The sequence below is a fragment of the Lithobates pipiens genome, unplaced genomic scaffold (assembly GCF_037356315.1).
Source record: "Lithobates pipiens isolate NorthernLeopardFrog02 unplaced genomic scaffold, aLitPip1_a1.2 Scaffold_16, whole genome shotgun sequence".
Taxonomy (NCBI): Eukaryota; Metazoa; Chordata; class Amphibia; order Anura; family Ranidae; genus Lithobates; species Lithobates pipiens.
Genome location: NW_027507748.1, coordinates 437539125 through 437556014, shown reverse-complemented (window position 1 = coordinate 437556014; position 16890 = coordinate 437539125). Strand labels below are relative to the sequence as shown.

Below are 16890 nucleotides of genomic sequence, written 5' to 3'. Positions count from 1 at the left end.
CCTCCATGGCTCATTAATGCTCATCCATGGCTCATCCATGCCACATCAGTGCTCATCTGTGCCATATCAGTGATCATCCACGCCACATCAGTGATCATCCGTGCCTTATCCATGCCACTCCATGCCACATCAGTGCCACATCCATGCCACATCAGTTCTTGTCCATGCCATATCCATGCCACATCAGTGCTCATCCGTGCCACATCAGTGATAATCCATGCCACATCAGTGATAATCCATGCCACATCAGTGATAATCCATGCCACATCCATGCCACTCCAGTGCTCATTTGTGCCACACCCATGCCACTTCAGTTCTCATCCATGCCATATCCATGCCACATCAGTGCTCAGCTGTGCCACATCAGTGCTCATCCGTGCCACATCAGTGATCATCCATGCCACATCAGTGCTCATCCGTGTCACATCAGTGCTCATCCATGCCACATCAGTGCTCATCCGTGCCTCATCCATGCCACTCCAGTGCTCATCAGTGCCACATCCATGCCACAGCAGTTCTCGTCCATGCCATATCCATGCCACATCAGTGCTCATCCGTGCCACATTTGTGCTCATCCGTGCCACATCAGTGATAATCCATGCCACATCAGTGCTCATCCGTGCTTCATCCATGCCACTCCAGTGCTCATCAGTGCCACACCCATGCCACATCAGTTCTCGTCCATGCCACATCCATGCCACATAAGTGCTCAGCCGTGCCACATCAGTGTTCATCCATGCCACATCAGTGATAATCCATGCCACATCAGTGCTCATCCGTGCTTCATCCATGCCACTCCAGTGCTCATCAGTGCCACAGCCATGCCACATTAGTTCTCGTCCATGCCACGTCAGTGCTCAGCCATGCCACATCAGTGCTCATCCATGCCACATCCATGCCACATCAGTGCTCATCCATGCCATATCAGTGCTCATCTGTGCCACATCAATGCTAATCCGTGCCACATCCATGCCACATCAGTTTAGTTGGGCGTTTTACTAACTTTTAGGAATCCCTTTCAATGCCTCCAACATATATCTGCTCCTGCATTCTCTTGAATTAGGTTACACAGCAGATAATTTTTATTTTGCCTTGCACTATGCTTTGCAAATATATGTATATATACTAGGCTCATTTTATAATATGCAGAAATAGAGGTGCAGTAATGCACAGTAACCTAATGTAGGTTTAGAGGATAACAAAGTGGGGAAGAGCACTTTAGAGAGGTTCAGAACTTGTTTTTTCATATAGAGATTTTTAGTGTTTTAAAGTGGTTGTGAAATCATTTTTTTTTAATAAAATAAAAAAGAGGGTATACATAACTTTACTGCACAAAGCAACCATTTAACTTCTCTTCTGGAGTTCTCCGTTGGTGCACTTCACTGTTCCTCTCCTGCGTCTGCCCCCATTGTAAGCTGGGGGCTATGGGGGCACATGTGCGGGTGCATGCCCGGGCCAGGCTGTGTGCGATCATATACACACACACACACACACACACACGAATGCCAAGGCACTCTAACTGCACTTAGTGACTGAAAGCTTTTTTTTGCGTTACTGCACAGCATTCTTCTTTTGCAAATATTCCCAAAATATGTGTCACGTCTTATACTAATATATAGAAGGAATCTAACTAAAGATAGAACATAAAAATAAATATGCTTTTAAAGCAGGGGTCTCAAACTGGCGGCCCTCCAGCTGTTGCGAATCTACACATCCCATGAGGCATTTCAAGGCTGACAGTTATGCCACACACAAGCACACCAAAGTCCGACAGATTCTAATGTGATGACATACGACCGGACTAGAATAAGAAAGTACATAGCCAGTAGCCAATAGCTGCCCTAGCATCGGTTTTCATCCGTCGGACTAGTATACAGATAAACGGATGTTTCGACCGGACTCGAGTCCGTCGGAAAGATTTGAAACATGTTTTAAATCTAAAGTCCGTCTGATTTTTAGACATTAAAGGTCCGATGAAGCCCACACACGATCGAATTGTCCTGCGGATTCATTCCGCCGGACCTAGTCTGTCGAAAAGTCAGTTTGCGTACACGCGGCATTACAAGCATGACAGGACTTGTAGTTTCGCAAACACATGGAGGGCCGCCAGTTTAAGACCCCTGTTTCAAAGAAAACATCCACAGCAGGATAAGTGAAATAAGATGTTAGTCATAATGAGTGTTACTGTACAATCATAATGACATATATTGTAAAAAATATAAACTATGATCATTGTAAGAATCCTAACATTTAGGCAAAAACAGTGCAATTATTTCTATATTTAATACAAGTTGAATTACTTACGCCATAATACCTGAAAGATGGAACATTTCTGCAGTTAAGTATGACAAATAGCTGTACAGAAAAACAAAGAGCGGCTCAATCACACGGATATTGCGAGTGAAGCGGGTGGTGAAGGCAGCTACAAATCCGAAAATGACTCCAATTAAAACTCCTCCAATTCCCACCAGAAAAAAACTCGCCATTCCAGAAAAGATATCCACTGTCTCAATTGTCTTCATCTCACAAAATGATTTGAATAAATTATACAGCACCTAAAAGCAGAAACAGATGCGTATAAGAATGTATGACATGTTTTGTGACACATTTTTTTTAATACCCACACTCACTCTATTTGATAACTACTGTATTCTTAGTATGTGTCCTGTAAGTACGTACATTAACCCTGAGGAAGCAATCAGATTTAATGTTAGTTGGGTAAAACCAATAAAAGATGAAATGTGATTGGTTATCGTGGGTGAGTGATGTTGCTTTTTTGCCATATTAAATAAGCTTATTTAGAATACAGGCACTGTTTTAAAGCAGCTTAACACATTTATCTTACTATATTTTTTTAAACAGTGACTAATTCATACATTCCCTTTTAAAAAGAGGATTTTTGAACCCGTTCACATTCTGTAATTAAACAAACAAAAAAAAAAGTAAAGGTAGTACAGGAAATAATAAAAATACGTATGTACTTTTTTGAAAAGTAGTCGCTTTATTAGATATCAAAATTTTACAACCATATGACATATCTGGTCAAAAATGTGCCTTTTGATCAAATTCAGCCCCTGAGATCTGAAATGTCCTCTTAAAAAAATAAAAGGTTGGAAAATTATCCAAAAGTCATATTTTCCAAAAGGGATCTAAGCAAGGCAATTTGTCTAAACACTAGCAGCAAAAAAACAATGCTTCCTATCGAGCCTACTAAAAGTGTACCACTGCAACTATGAGCAATAAAAGATCATTTTGGAAATTGCTAACGCTTTTATATACATACACTGTTCAAGTTAATAAAATGCAGTAATAGATTTTTACAAATGGAAGCAGAAATAATCTCCAGGTCCCTTAAAATGGCCACACACATCATAAACTGAGTTACCCCAACTATTTAGTTTGAGGGTCTACCTGAAAAGTCCGGCAAAATATATGAGGTAAGCCTTGAGTTGTATAGATTTTGGTAAATTTAAAGGAATTAGTACAGTAATATTGAATTTCACAAAATGTAAATTAATTTATTATATCAAAATTGTTAATACAATACTATCTTCTCCCAACCAATCCATATATGTGACACGGCCAGAGCTTTTCACATTGACATTTACACAGAGATATATGAGGTGATTCTGAGTTATAAAAATAAAAAGCTGACATAGAAATATCTTGTTACATGTATCTTTGTACCGATGCTTTGATAGTCAACTCTTTAATACAACTGATAACATATAATTATTACAAAGACCTCATGACCTTAGTTTAGGTGATCTGCACTTGAAGACTTTCCACTGCCAACTTTACAACTTAGAAAGTAGATACTAGAGTGCAGTGATTTATTAGTAGCTAATGATTGTGTCTGGCACATTTAGTAGATAGTTAACCTTGCTCCTATAAAGTTTACACCTTATGATCTTTATTATAGGTGACCGATTGGATTAGGTTAGGTGACAGATAGTCATGAATATATTTTTAATATATAATTTTTATTTTAAGGAAAAGTTGAATTTTAGGGAGATAATGCATGTTAGGGATTACATTTAAGGGAGCTATGGGTGATAGCAGGATTACCTAGGTTTGAACATGATGTCCCCAAGCCCATCCCTTGTTTTTCTGCTACTAAAAAGAACATACTACTTTTTTAAACATTGTCATAGTTGTGTGCCCTGCTTTGTTGAACAAGCACCCCACTATCTAAAGTGCATGCACACATATACGGGTTCATGTGCTGCCTAACATATCCCACCCACTTTCAGTAGCCACTGTAATGAGATAATCAATGTTATTCACTTTACCTGTCAGTGGAAATAGTGGACAACAAAGTTGATTTCTCCTGCATCTGTGTAGGGGTACTATAACGTGTAATGGCAAATAATATCTGTATATGCAGGCTATTTGTTTTAGACTCAGAAGTTGTTAAGGTAACTTTAAATCTGAACAGTTCACCCTTGCATATACACATACCCTCCTACATGATCTATGACTTAATGGAGAATGTACTAGTACAAGGTCATGTTGAATGTGAAAAGGAACGACTTGAGAGCGCAGTAGGAAAATGTCTCTGGAATTTATTTTGAAGTGATCACTGTGACATTGCTAAATTTCCAAAACCCAAATGTAGTACCATGCTCATTTAAAACTGAAATGTGTTGGCTGCTCTAGAAAGCTGAATGGGAACACGAGATACTGGAATAACCAGACTTCTTTGTACAAATGGATTATTTCAAGGAAGAGAACAAGCAGTCCATTGTATAATTTCTCATTGTACAGTCTTCCAAGCTCTGTAAAGTAGAGTCTTTGACAGTGCTTCAGATTTAACTGCTTCGAAACAGGGACCATAAACATACCTGTGTGATACCCAGGCAGTAGTGAGATGAAAATTGACCACGGACCAGACAATTTCCATTTTTTTAAACAACAAAGACTCCAATATATGTCCATTCTTCAAAATTATGTACTAAAGAGATTTTGAATGGATAAAAGTATATCTAAATATGAACCGACATATTTCACTAATTTTGCGTAGAATAGGAAGTGGTTAAAACACTGCTCAGGTTTTTTTTTTGCCATAATTTCCAGTTGAGTAGATTATTGTTCCTTTCCTGTCTAGTCAATGTAACAGGAAGGAAAAGCAAATCATTTTGCTATCTCCTCTTATACAGTTTTCACTGGAATAGGTGCCTTATGGGAAGAATTACTCTATTATTATTTTGGTGACAGCTCAAAATTTTTCATCTAAGGCCCCATTTATATATAGTTTCACGGGAATGCATGTTCCAGCTAGCGGTTTTAAAAGCACAATTCACACGCGGTTCCATGTGTCGTACATAAAATGGGCTGCCCTATGTGCAATTGTCTCACCAAAGATGCTCACAAGCTTTTTAAATGATTCTTGCATGTTTTGTCTTGAGACAATCATGGCAACATTGCACTGTGTTTGGGGTGCCCATGATTCCTAATCACCCAAGTGTGGACGGGCCTAACTTTCAGTTCCAGTGATAATAGTCAACAGGCCAAACAGAGAGAGTGAATCTTCTTAACACTGCAACATACGGCAATAAAAACTAGTCATGAGTGATAAGAAACACAATTTGAGAGCTGGTGACTTTATGTTTCTCTAGCAATATAAACCCGATATTGTGAGGGGCATGGTTTGATCTAGCATGAAGGAGGCTGCGTACATCTAGAGCTCCCGCCTCTGCAGGTCAACTTCAATCAACAACGGAGGTTACCTTACACCAGGATATCGACAAACCATGGGGACGGCATCCCGAAACTCCTCAGCATCCCGAACCCAATCCCGCTTCCCCCAGGAACAGAACGGGGGTTTAAGCTAGAATATTCCTGAAATGTTCCGGACCCAAAGAGGCAACATGGCGTCCTCCCGCCACGGACACTCTCAGGATGCATCCCCACAACTGACAGAACCATCATCCGTCCGCCCCATGGTGGGTACATCGGGGGCCAGGAGAACATCCAGGATCTAAGGACCATCTCTGCCGATATCAAGGATACCCTGTCAGCCACCATCTTGGAACTCCAGCTGGATATTCACGCACTGGCTGAGGGTTCATGAGGTAGAGAGGTCACGGCGCAACATGACACTGTCCTCCGTCGGGCCACTCTGAGAGTAGACACCCATACCCTCCAACTCAGGGAACTCTGACGCCACATGGAGGACCTTGACAATAGGGAAAGGTGCCATACCTGATGATCAGAGGCATGCCTGAATCAATTGACACGGATCGGCTCTCCCCCACGGGCACAGGCATGTTTAATGAACTTCTCAATAGACCGCCTCAGACAGCGATTGACATGGAAAGGATTCACTGGGCCCTCAGGCCCAAAGGAAGGGAAGCCAAACCTCCTATGGATATCATCTGCTGCATAGTTGATTACAAACTTAAGGAGAAAATACTGAGACAGGCTAGGAGCAAACCGCAGCTTATGTATGAAAGAGCAAATATCCAAATCATTCAGGATCTCTCCAGCATCACGCTGCAACACCATAGGGACCTGAAACCATTGCTGGATGCCCTACACACCAAAGGAATCCAATATAGATAGAAGTTTCCCTTACATAGTTACATAGTTGTATCCCACTGGTTGATGTCCCAGATTGATATGCAGACTTCCGTCGCGCAACCACAAGGAAGGAAACACCACAAGAAGAGCCCATGGATTTGCAAGATACCAGATTTCACAGGCGACGATCCCCCTCGGGACCCAGGCATCACACAGCCACCCACAGCTTCCATCAGAGCTCTAGCCGTACCAACTCACCTAGATCTAGGAGAGCCTGGCGGGACCACTGAAACCACCTCCAGCACTCATCTTTAAAAGGTTGCGATCAGCCACGTTTGACTCAGTTATGTACTTTAGTTATATTTTACCCTTGTTATCCTGCACATCAAGTTAAACCTTTTGACTTACCTCCCTAATTACCTAAGGATACCACCATCGGTGCCAAATATGCACAGACTACCCAGTGTATAACCTGACTGCCATCTTGTTTACCCACACTTCATGGTGTACCTCTTTGACTGCCTTACTCGCTTCACCCTACTGTCTACAGAGTCTGATTGCTCCAGACACCACTCACAACCGCCTGCATCCAGCTGCCTACCACCCATCACCCTGCTTTATATCTCAGAAAGGTACTACACAGTTTCATTCCACCCGAGAATAGCCAGACACTATGAATCAGAAGTACATGACAACCCATACATATACATATGGACCTTGAGCTCAAAGTTGGCTATGCTAACGTATTGGTGAGTGCCTATATTTAAAGATGGAAGGTACGGCTTTATTGGGATATATACTGGGGTTTCCCCTATGGCTACAATTTGAGGTCTCCCCCTTTTATCCTTTCCAGGAACCCAGGTAAAGTCTGAGAGGGAGGGCTTAGCTGCCTGTAATGATACTAGCCCTGGTGCTATATGCATGTAGCAGGCTTCCCATGAATCCACTGGGTACCCTCCTGGCACCTATGCCACAATCCGACAACAGGGTCCAAACCCACACTGTATATACCCCCATGACTGGCGGGGGCTCCCCATATAATTCGGGGTCTCCATCAGGTAATATGCCCCCTTACACCCTTACAGGGTTAACGTGATGTCCTATCTGCTGGGCCTTCGTAGTGGGCTGGTGTTTGTTCTGCCTGCGGGGGGAAAGAGAGGAGGAGGGAATCTCTGTGCGCACTGGATTGCCCTGAGAATGCAGGAACAAGCAGCCTCATTTGACATGCACGGCGCATATCAGCCACAATGAGAGCCGGTGCCCGCATTGTCACCCATGCACAGGTGGCTTTAGCGACTTAAGACAATTAAACACTCCAAATATTCAGATCAATACATTTCATAAGCCTCCACGATCACATTGGTGCTTCTCCCTCCTCCTCTCCTCCGCCGGCTCATCAGTCACGGGCTATGTTTGGATGGGGCTGAACAATACTACCTAAATATGAAGCTCTCTCGCCCCCCCCCCCTGTTCCTTATATAGTTTATCACCGTCTGCTCCCGGAAGGCGACGGTGTGTTAGTGCTTCCATAAGCACTGATTTCTACTATGTACTAAAAACGTGACTTGTATTGGGTTACCTTATGGTATTGACAGCTGAACGTTACTTATTTTACCTTAATCTGTTAAAAACAATAAAATATATATATTTGACTCTAATTGCTTCAATACTGGGCACTTTCACCCCTTCCTGCCCAGGCAAATTTTCATCTTTCAGCGCTCTCACAATTTGAATGACAATTGTGCAGTCATGCAACACTGTACCCAAAATAAATTTATATATATTTTTTTGAGACAGAGATAGAGCTTTCTTTTGATGGTATTTACTAACCACTAGGTATTTTATTTTTTGCAAAAAAAAAAACAGAATATAGGCCTAACATTTTGAAAAAAAAGTTTTTTCGTTTGTTAGAAAATTTTGTAACAAAGTAATTTTTCTCCATCACTGATGTGCGCTGATGAGGCTGCACTGATGGGCACTGATGAGAAGGAACTGAAAGTGGTTGTAAACCCTTACAAACCACTTTGACCTACAGGTAAGCCTAGATTAAGGCTTACCTGTAGGTCCAAAAAATATCTCCTAAACCTATACGGTTTAGAAGATATTTACCTGAAGACAGCCACCGCTGTCTACGGCGCATGCGCCGTAGACAGCGCTGTGCAGGCGCACTGAGTGCGCCGCGGTCAACGGCGATATGCCGTGAGTGGCAGCTCCCGTGCGCATGCGCGGGAGCCAATGCAGCGAGACCCATCAAGAAGATGGACGCTCGGAACTACAGGGGACAGCGGTGACTTCGCTGGCTCCTGTGTCAGGTAAGTGACACATAATGGACTACTATGCGATGCATAGTAGTCCATTATGCTTTACCTTTGCAGGGAATGAAAGAGGAAGTAAACCCATCAGGGTTTACTTCCTCTTGAAGGGCACTGATGATATGGCACTGATTAGGATGCACTAATATGCAGCACTGATGAGCACTGATAGGTGGCAGTGATGGGCAATGATATGTGGCACGGATAGGTGGCACTGATTGGCGGCACTAATGGCCGCTTATGGGCGGCACTGATGAGCAGGTACTGAAAGGCAGCACTGATTTGCACCACTGATGGCCACTGACTGGCAGCACTGCTGGGCACTGTTTGGGCTACACTCATAATCAGGGCACTGTCAGTGTGAGGAGAGGAAAGGCAGTAACCAGAATTTCCTTGTTTACATGTGATCAGCTGTGATTGGACACAGCTGATCACATGGTTAAAGAACTGCATCATAGGCTCTTTACTGAAATTGTGCATGCACCGCGTCCCAGAGACTTAGCGTGCCACTGATCATCATGGTTCGCTCCCCCGCAGGCGTACAGGGACTGCAGCCTATGTGTGCAGTGTGTACTGTGAGTAGGTTTAAACTGTATTTATAAAAAATGAAAGGAGGGAAATGCATCAATTTGGTGCAATTAAACATTTTATTTAGATGAGATAAAAATACTCACATTTACCAAGGAAAGGAGAAGGCTTTGTACTCAACCTTGAAGCTGGGGGAGACCGACACTACTACTTGTCCACTACCAGAGCACTGTCAGACCTGGGAAGGAAGACTCACTCCAAGTGAGTCATGGAGTCTATCAACTCCATGAGTCCAAGACTGATCTCATACAGTATCTACAGTAGCCGGCCGCAAGTGTGTACAGATTCACTTCCTCTGCCAGCAATTACCTGCAGTGATTTTTGCTGGACACACTTTTTGTGTGTCCAGCAGTGATCACAACAAGCAATCAATGGCTATGCGGACCGCCTCGTACAGCTGTGGCCACCAAATGTATTTAATTAAAACCTGTAATTATATTGAGTGGGGTCAGGGGGCCGCACCTACCCACTCACACAGCAGCAGCAGGAATTAGAAGATTCCTGGCACTGCAATTTGCATCAGCCTAAATCACCAGTATAAATATAGCCTATCCGTATGTGTTTTTTTTTGGCACACAGACAGATTCTAGATTTTGCCAACAACTATTAAACAGACATTGCTCAGAGAAGAATGGTTTCAGAGGCTTGACCTTCTCAATCAAAAGAAATTTTAGAGCTAACCAAAGTATTTTGTTAATTGATTAAGTGATTAAATCCATTCATTATTAATTGTTTCTAATCCTATAATATCCATGCACAAAAATATTATCACAATAAAAACTAAACCGAAAAGGCACCCATAGACTGTAACTGCCTGTCATCCAATAGCTACACATTTCCCTGGCTCAGATGTCAAAAATACTGCTTAGCATGCTAATAAAGTTTCTGGTGCGCTAGTAGTTTTGGCTAGGTTGAAAAATGTTTAATGAGGCAACCACTATTCTCAGATCTCAGTCAAAGGAGATATACTTTGCAAAGACTTGCAGAAATAAAATACCCCTAAGGCCCAAACCGAGCTTAATGGTGGCTAACTGGTTAACACTATTGCCTTTCAAAAAAATAAGTGGACAGGGATAAAGATGGGGAGGGGGGGATTATAACGGTGCCAAAGAGTGCCAAAATGCAATAGTATAAAAACTTTAACAATATACTTTATTATAAATACACAATACAAAAGGACTAACAAAAAACTTCAAAGGTTGGCATAAAATAATGTAGACGGGTACATTACAAATGGATTTAAATTGGTAAACATAGGGGAAAACACAGGCCTAGATCATATACAGGCCCATGGTTCAGGATATCAACTCCTACACGTTTCGCCAAACCATTGGCTTCCTCAGGGAAATTATACTAGAAATGAAAGACACAGAAACAACTTAAAGTGGTTGTAAACCCTTACAACACACTTTGACCTACAGGTAAGCCTAGATTAAGGCTTACCTGTAGGTCCAAGAAATATCTCCTAAACCTACATGGTTTAGGAGATATTTGCCGAAAGACAGCATGCGCCGTAGACAGCAGCTTGCAGGCGCACTGAGCGCACCGCGGTCAATGGCGATATGCCTCGAGTGGCGGCTCCCATGCGCATGCGCGGGAGTGACGTCATCGCGGCTTCGCCGAATGACAGCGGCGGAGCAGAGAGACCCACCGAGAAGATGGATGCGGCGGACTACAGGGGACAGCGGTGACTTTGCTGGCTCCTGTGTCAGGTAAGTGACACATAATGGGCTACAATGCGATGCGTAGTAGTCCATTATGCTTTGCCTTTGCAGGGAATGAAAGAGGAAGTAAACTCATCAGGGTTTACTTCCTCTTTAAGGTTACAATGCATTGTACAGGTTTTTATATGATTAATTAGTATTTATTTCTTTTTATTATAAATTCAGAATGCACGGCATGATCATAGACCCCCCCATGACCGGTAAAACCAAAGATGCACCACAAATACATATCCCCAAGCTGCAACTGGGCACCAGAGTGGGGAGAGTCTAACTTTTACCCAGTCCATCCAAAATAAGCAAACAAGTTTTGTCTGAGGTTATGCTTTAATTTGAAACCAATCAGCTTCCAGGTTTTTGTCAAAGCTTATGTAGCCAAGTCCCGGGTCCCCTTTGGTCTAATGAGAACCTACAGAGTTAGGAATTGCTGACATCCTTCTATGTAGAGTGGGTTACAAGGCATAGTGGTTATAATACAAGGTAGATTCATGGGCGCCAGACACTTCTTGAATGCAAAGAGATGTATTGTCTCTTAAACAGAACTGTGGGAGAGAGGGTTTAGAGCCAGGACATCCTTTAGTAGTTGTAATGTTAATTAGCAGACTCTGGGACTTCTATAGGTGGACAGCCATTCAGGGAAAGGCACCCAGCTGGACACCACATCTGCATATGTAGACATGCTGGCTCCTATGGCAACAATCTTGAACAGTTTCTAACAAGGGTTACAATGAACTCTTTCACTTCCTCTACAATCTCCTACGATCTTCACTCAACTGAGCTCCCAGTCTCTCTCACCAGACTTGCTGATCCACTGCATCTGGATCTCGAGTTCTTCCAACCTTCTCTCTCAGTATCTTCCTCAAGCATCACCCCCGTGTACCTGCTGGGTCCCTAACTTAGCATCCAAGATACTCCTCAAGCATCACCCCACTGGCCTGCTCGGTTCCCAGTTTGGCACACAAAGCTGCTCCGCATGTGTCACCCCCGCTGGCCAAGTCCCTGGCCCATCTCCTGCCAAAGCTCCCAAATTCTTCACCGTCCCCACTTGGTGGGAATACTGCTCTGGTACTTGCTTCAGCTACTCAAGTGGTCCCTGGTAACAAGGTGAATGGTCCCTTATAGGCGACAGCTTCCCCTCTACCTCTGACCATGACAGGATCTCTGCCCAGCAGAACCATCACTTCTGGTTGGACTGCAAGCCTCAGCCCCAACCCTGCACTGCTCTCTTGCTTCTGGATAGAACCTCAGACATCCTAGCAACCAGATGTCCCTGGGATAGGCCTCAGTCTCTGGCCTAGCAGACTGGGGCAGCACAACACATGTCCACCCAGACAGCCGTCCAGGTGACACAGAACCCCGATCACCTGACCTCATCCAAATAAATAGGCTCTCCCATCATGGCCAAGGGACCAAAGAACATCCCTGCCCATTGGCTGAGATACTCCATCTATTGCTAATCTGTCCTTGCAATGCCCTTGTCTTATCTAATTCCACCAGATACCCAGCCCTCTAGTAACAGAAGAGAGAAGTGCAGCAATTCCAGAATTAGGGTGGAATCAATTGATCCCTTATCAATTGGCCAAGGCGACTATACCTGGCAGGTAAATTTGCTAGCAACCCTGCCTAAACATCAGGGTGCTACATCTAATTAAACAAGCTGAAGTTAGAAGCTGACTTGCTACCATGTACAGCTTCACCAGATTTTGCACTCTCCAGTTTTAGTAAACCAACCACACAGTGTGTGCTTGTGTGTGTGTGTGTGTGAAAGTTTAACTAGTCTCAAATATTCAAACTTCTCTGGGAACAAGGGAAAAATTCCCATAGATGGCATCACTATAGGTGGACTCCAGCTACATTACTAATTCTTGAGGAGGAGGACAATCCAGCAGGGTGTGTTATGCTCTTTGGATAATAAAGTTCTTTTGAAAAAAAACAAAAAACGATCTAGCGATCATGCAGCTTGTACAATGGAAGAAGAGTTAGTTCAGTGCTAAATAAATAGGCTTATATGGAATAATATTTTACAGGATTTTTTCATCAGATTATTTTATAATATATCATACAAAGCCATTAGCCTGTTTCAGCAGTGTAAGCTGAAAAAACACATCTCCATGAGCACTGCATATATCTGCATATGCCTATGACAATGTGTAAGGTCAACTGAAGGTAAGTCACATTCCTGTAGCATGTGAGAATATACTTAAAACAATTGCAAAGAATGCAAGTTGGATGGTGATTTGAGCTGTCATTCTGCAAAGAATATCTCTATTGAGACTAATAAGTAACCAAGGGCCCATCTATTCATTATTAAAAACTACAAGCAGCAAGAAGAACATTGATTATACTACAGCTCTGATCCTTTACAGTTATCCAATTATGGTACAAAATAATTAACCTGAGGAGGAAATGCCGGTGAGAGCCAAATGAAACTTCTTTCTAACTAAGAGTTTCAGTGCGAAACAGGTAGGACTGGTTACAGGCAGCTCAGCCCAGTGATATGGAAACCTAGACATACTAGCTGCCTATCTATGGACAGGGGTTATGTTTAGTATGACTCTTCCACTACTTATTATGTGTTAATCTTATCATAGCCTGAAACCGGCAAATTACAGTGTTCACTTTATCTTAATCTGGAGTTGGACTATAAAAGATCTGGTTAACACACAGAATGGTATAAATTCATAGAGTAAGGATATACTATATATATATATATCTTTATATATTGGCTCAACCATTATCGGCAACGTTAAAACCAAGAAACATGGACACCCAGGAACAGTCCTATCTAAGGATGAGCCGAACAACCCCCCATTTTTTACTGGTTATATGTTTTGAGTTACAGAGGAGGTCTAGGGTTAGAATTATTGCTCTCGCTCTAACGCTTGCAGCGATACCTCACATGTGTGGTTTGAACACCATTTTCATATGTGGGCGGGACTTACATATGCGTTCGCTTCTGCATGCGAGCACATGGAGACAGGGGCGCTTTAAAAAAATAAAAAAAAATTTATTGTTCATTTTACTTTATTTATTTTAGTTTGACATTTTTTTCCCCAAAAATAAATTTTTTGATCACTTTTATTCCTATTACAAGGAATGTAAACATCCCTTGTAATAGAAATATGGCATGACAGGTCCTCTTTACAGTGAGATATGGGGTCAATAAGACCCCGTATCTCACCTCTACGCTGGGAAGCCTGAAAAAAAAAGATTCTGGCTTTGATCGTATTGGCGAGTCGGTAGAAGCACCGGAGGGCGGCGGGAGGGGGGGGGTGTCTATGGCTGGGTATTGCAGGGTATCACCGACTATGGCTGGGTATCACCGACTATGGCTGGGTATCTCCGAGTATGGCTGGGTATCTCCGAGTATGGCTGGGTATCTCCGAGTATGGCTGGGTATCTCAGAGTATGGCGTTGCAGAGTATTGCGTTGCAGAGCATTGCAGGGTATTGGCGGGTGTTGCAGAGCATTGCAGGGTATTGGTGGGTGTTGCAGAGCATTGCAGAGTGTTGCAGGGTATTGGCGGGTGTTGCAGAGCATTGCAGGGTATTGGCGGGTGTTGCAGAGCATTGCAGAGTGTTGCAGGGTATTGCAGAGTGTTGCAGGGTATTGCAGGGTATTTCAGAGTATTGCAGAGTAATGGCAGGGAATTGAGGGGTTACATTTCGGTGAGCAGCGATGTGGGCACTGCAGATGCAGCCCACAGCGCTGCTGACACTGATCTCTTCCCCCTCCGCTGTACAGATCCGTACAGAGAGGGGGAGGGAGGAACCGGCGTCATAACATGACGCCGGTTTGTTTACAAGTGATCACTCCGTCATTTGATGGAGCGATCATGTGGTAAACGATGATCCGTGATCACGGATGTTCTCGAGTGCGCGCCCCAGGGGGGCGCACGAGAGCGGAATTCAGGGAGGACGTCATTTGACGGCCTCCCAGAGTTAAACAAGCGCCCTGTAGCCGTCATTCGGCTATGGGCCGGTTGTTAAGTGGTTAAAGGAATATTACACTTTTATTGTTTCACTTTAAGCATTATTAAAATCACTGCTCCCGAAAAAACAGCAATTTTTAAAACTTTTTTTTGCATTGATACATGTCCCCTGGGGCAGGACCCAGGTCCCCAAACACCTTTTAGGACAGTAACTTGCATATTAGCCTTTAAAATTAGCACTTTAGATTTCTCCCATAGACTTGTACAGGGTGTTCGCGGCTTTTCGAATTTGCTGCAAACACTCTAAATTGTTCACTGTTCGCCGAACAGGCGAACAGGCAATGTTTGAGTCGAACATGAGTTCGACTCGAACTCGAAGCTCATCCCTAGTCCTATCTGACTTGTTCTGCACAAGCGCTCTTTTCTATTTAGCACAGCAGCAGCAAACAAAGTCTGAATGCAACTTTGGTTTTGTGCAGCAGGTCCATAGCATGAAACAAACAAAGCATCTCCTTGACACCACTAATTAAACTCAAGTCTTGACTAACAGGGTGGCCCTCAGTGGGTTCCCCCAAAACAAAAAGGCAGCACTTGTACTTTTTTAGCATGCTACCAGCAGTCAGCATGTTCTCACAGCACAGAGAGTAAGAGAGCTCACATATATAACGGCTTGAGGACAGTTGAGACTAATGAGGCCTGAAGGTCAGGTAAGATGTGCACCTAGGAATGGAGGCTTATTCTCACCTCATATCCCACCCAAAATATTGTATCAATATCCTCAGATTGGACAATCCACATGCACTTATACAGACAGGCTAGACCAGGGGGCCCACGAAGCGCTCTGATGTGGCCCGCAACCTTCTGCTCTGGGATGGCTGGTTGGCAAGCCCAGATTGCAGGTTCCCAACCCAGCATCCCAGAGCATCAGTGTTGTGAATGAAGCTTGCGGTAGAGGAAGCGAGGAGTTGCGTAGCAAAGCCACATAAGATGATGCTTCCTGTATAGCGCCACCTCCTGTCACAGGCCGAGTGATACCAAATGCACTCTGCCTGGAACAGCAACAGCTGGCGATACCCGAATTGAAGACTATTATTAAAAGTATGTTTAATACTATAATCACAGTGTATATATGGGCATATCTGTTCTGCAGTGGTTACCGGGCTGCTTTCAAACTGCACTGAGCCATAGACCTCTGTGTTTGGTACGCTTTCAGAAAGTGCACAACACCTGCAGGATATAATATAATTCTATGGCAAAGTGCAGCTAACCCCAAGAAAAGGCAGAGGTGCACTGCTCTGGGTAGACCACAGTACATCATTGTGAAAGCAGCCTTAGGCCCCTTTCACATGATTGGTCCGACCCAATCAGACCCTCCATTCACCTCTATGGAGCGGCAAATGTAAACAGACTTGTGTCCGTTTACACCTGCATACCTTCAATCCAATCCGCTAAAATAAAAAAAAACAGCAGGGGATCTGTCCCCTTCCATCTGGGCAGATCGGAGGGTAGAGTGGGATGTGTCAACTCAGCATATGCGGAGTATACACGGACCTGTCATCCGCCCACTCCGCTCATTGTGGCCCGCGACTGGTTACCAAGTCGCTTAAGTGGCCCTTGCTCTTCAAAAGGTTGGACATCCCTGTTCTAGACGTTCTAGATTTGCTAAGTAGATGAGATTTTTTGATTCACCAGATTTCCCTGATTCAGAACTAGATCCACTCAGTATTTAGAGTGTAAGTAAAGTGTTAAACTGAAAGTGTTACTAATCTTGAAGGATCCGTGGGCCTCTTCTATGAACTCTGATCTTTAGTTCTTT

At 43.5% G+C, this 16890-nt stretch overlaps 1 protein-coding gene across 2 annotated transcripts in view; it reads right to left on the bottom strand.

The window, feature by feature from the left end:
• The window catches only part of LOC143983223 (sodium/hydrogen exchanger 2-like), a 111292-nt gene that overhangs the window by 55789 nt on the left and 38613 nt on the right, over positions 1-16890 (bottom strand). Inside the window, exon 3 of one of the 2 annotated variants that reach the window (XM_077482673.1) lies at positions 2315-2555. In XM_077482673.1, the coding sequence (XP_077338799.1) occupies positions 2315-2555 (241 nt within the window). Of the gene's footprint in view, positions 1-2304; positions 2556-16890 lie in introns of both variants that reach the window. The other variant, XM_077482671.1, reaches the window with a different exon arrangement.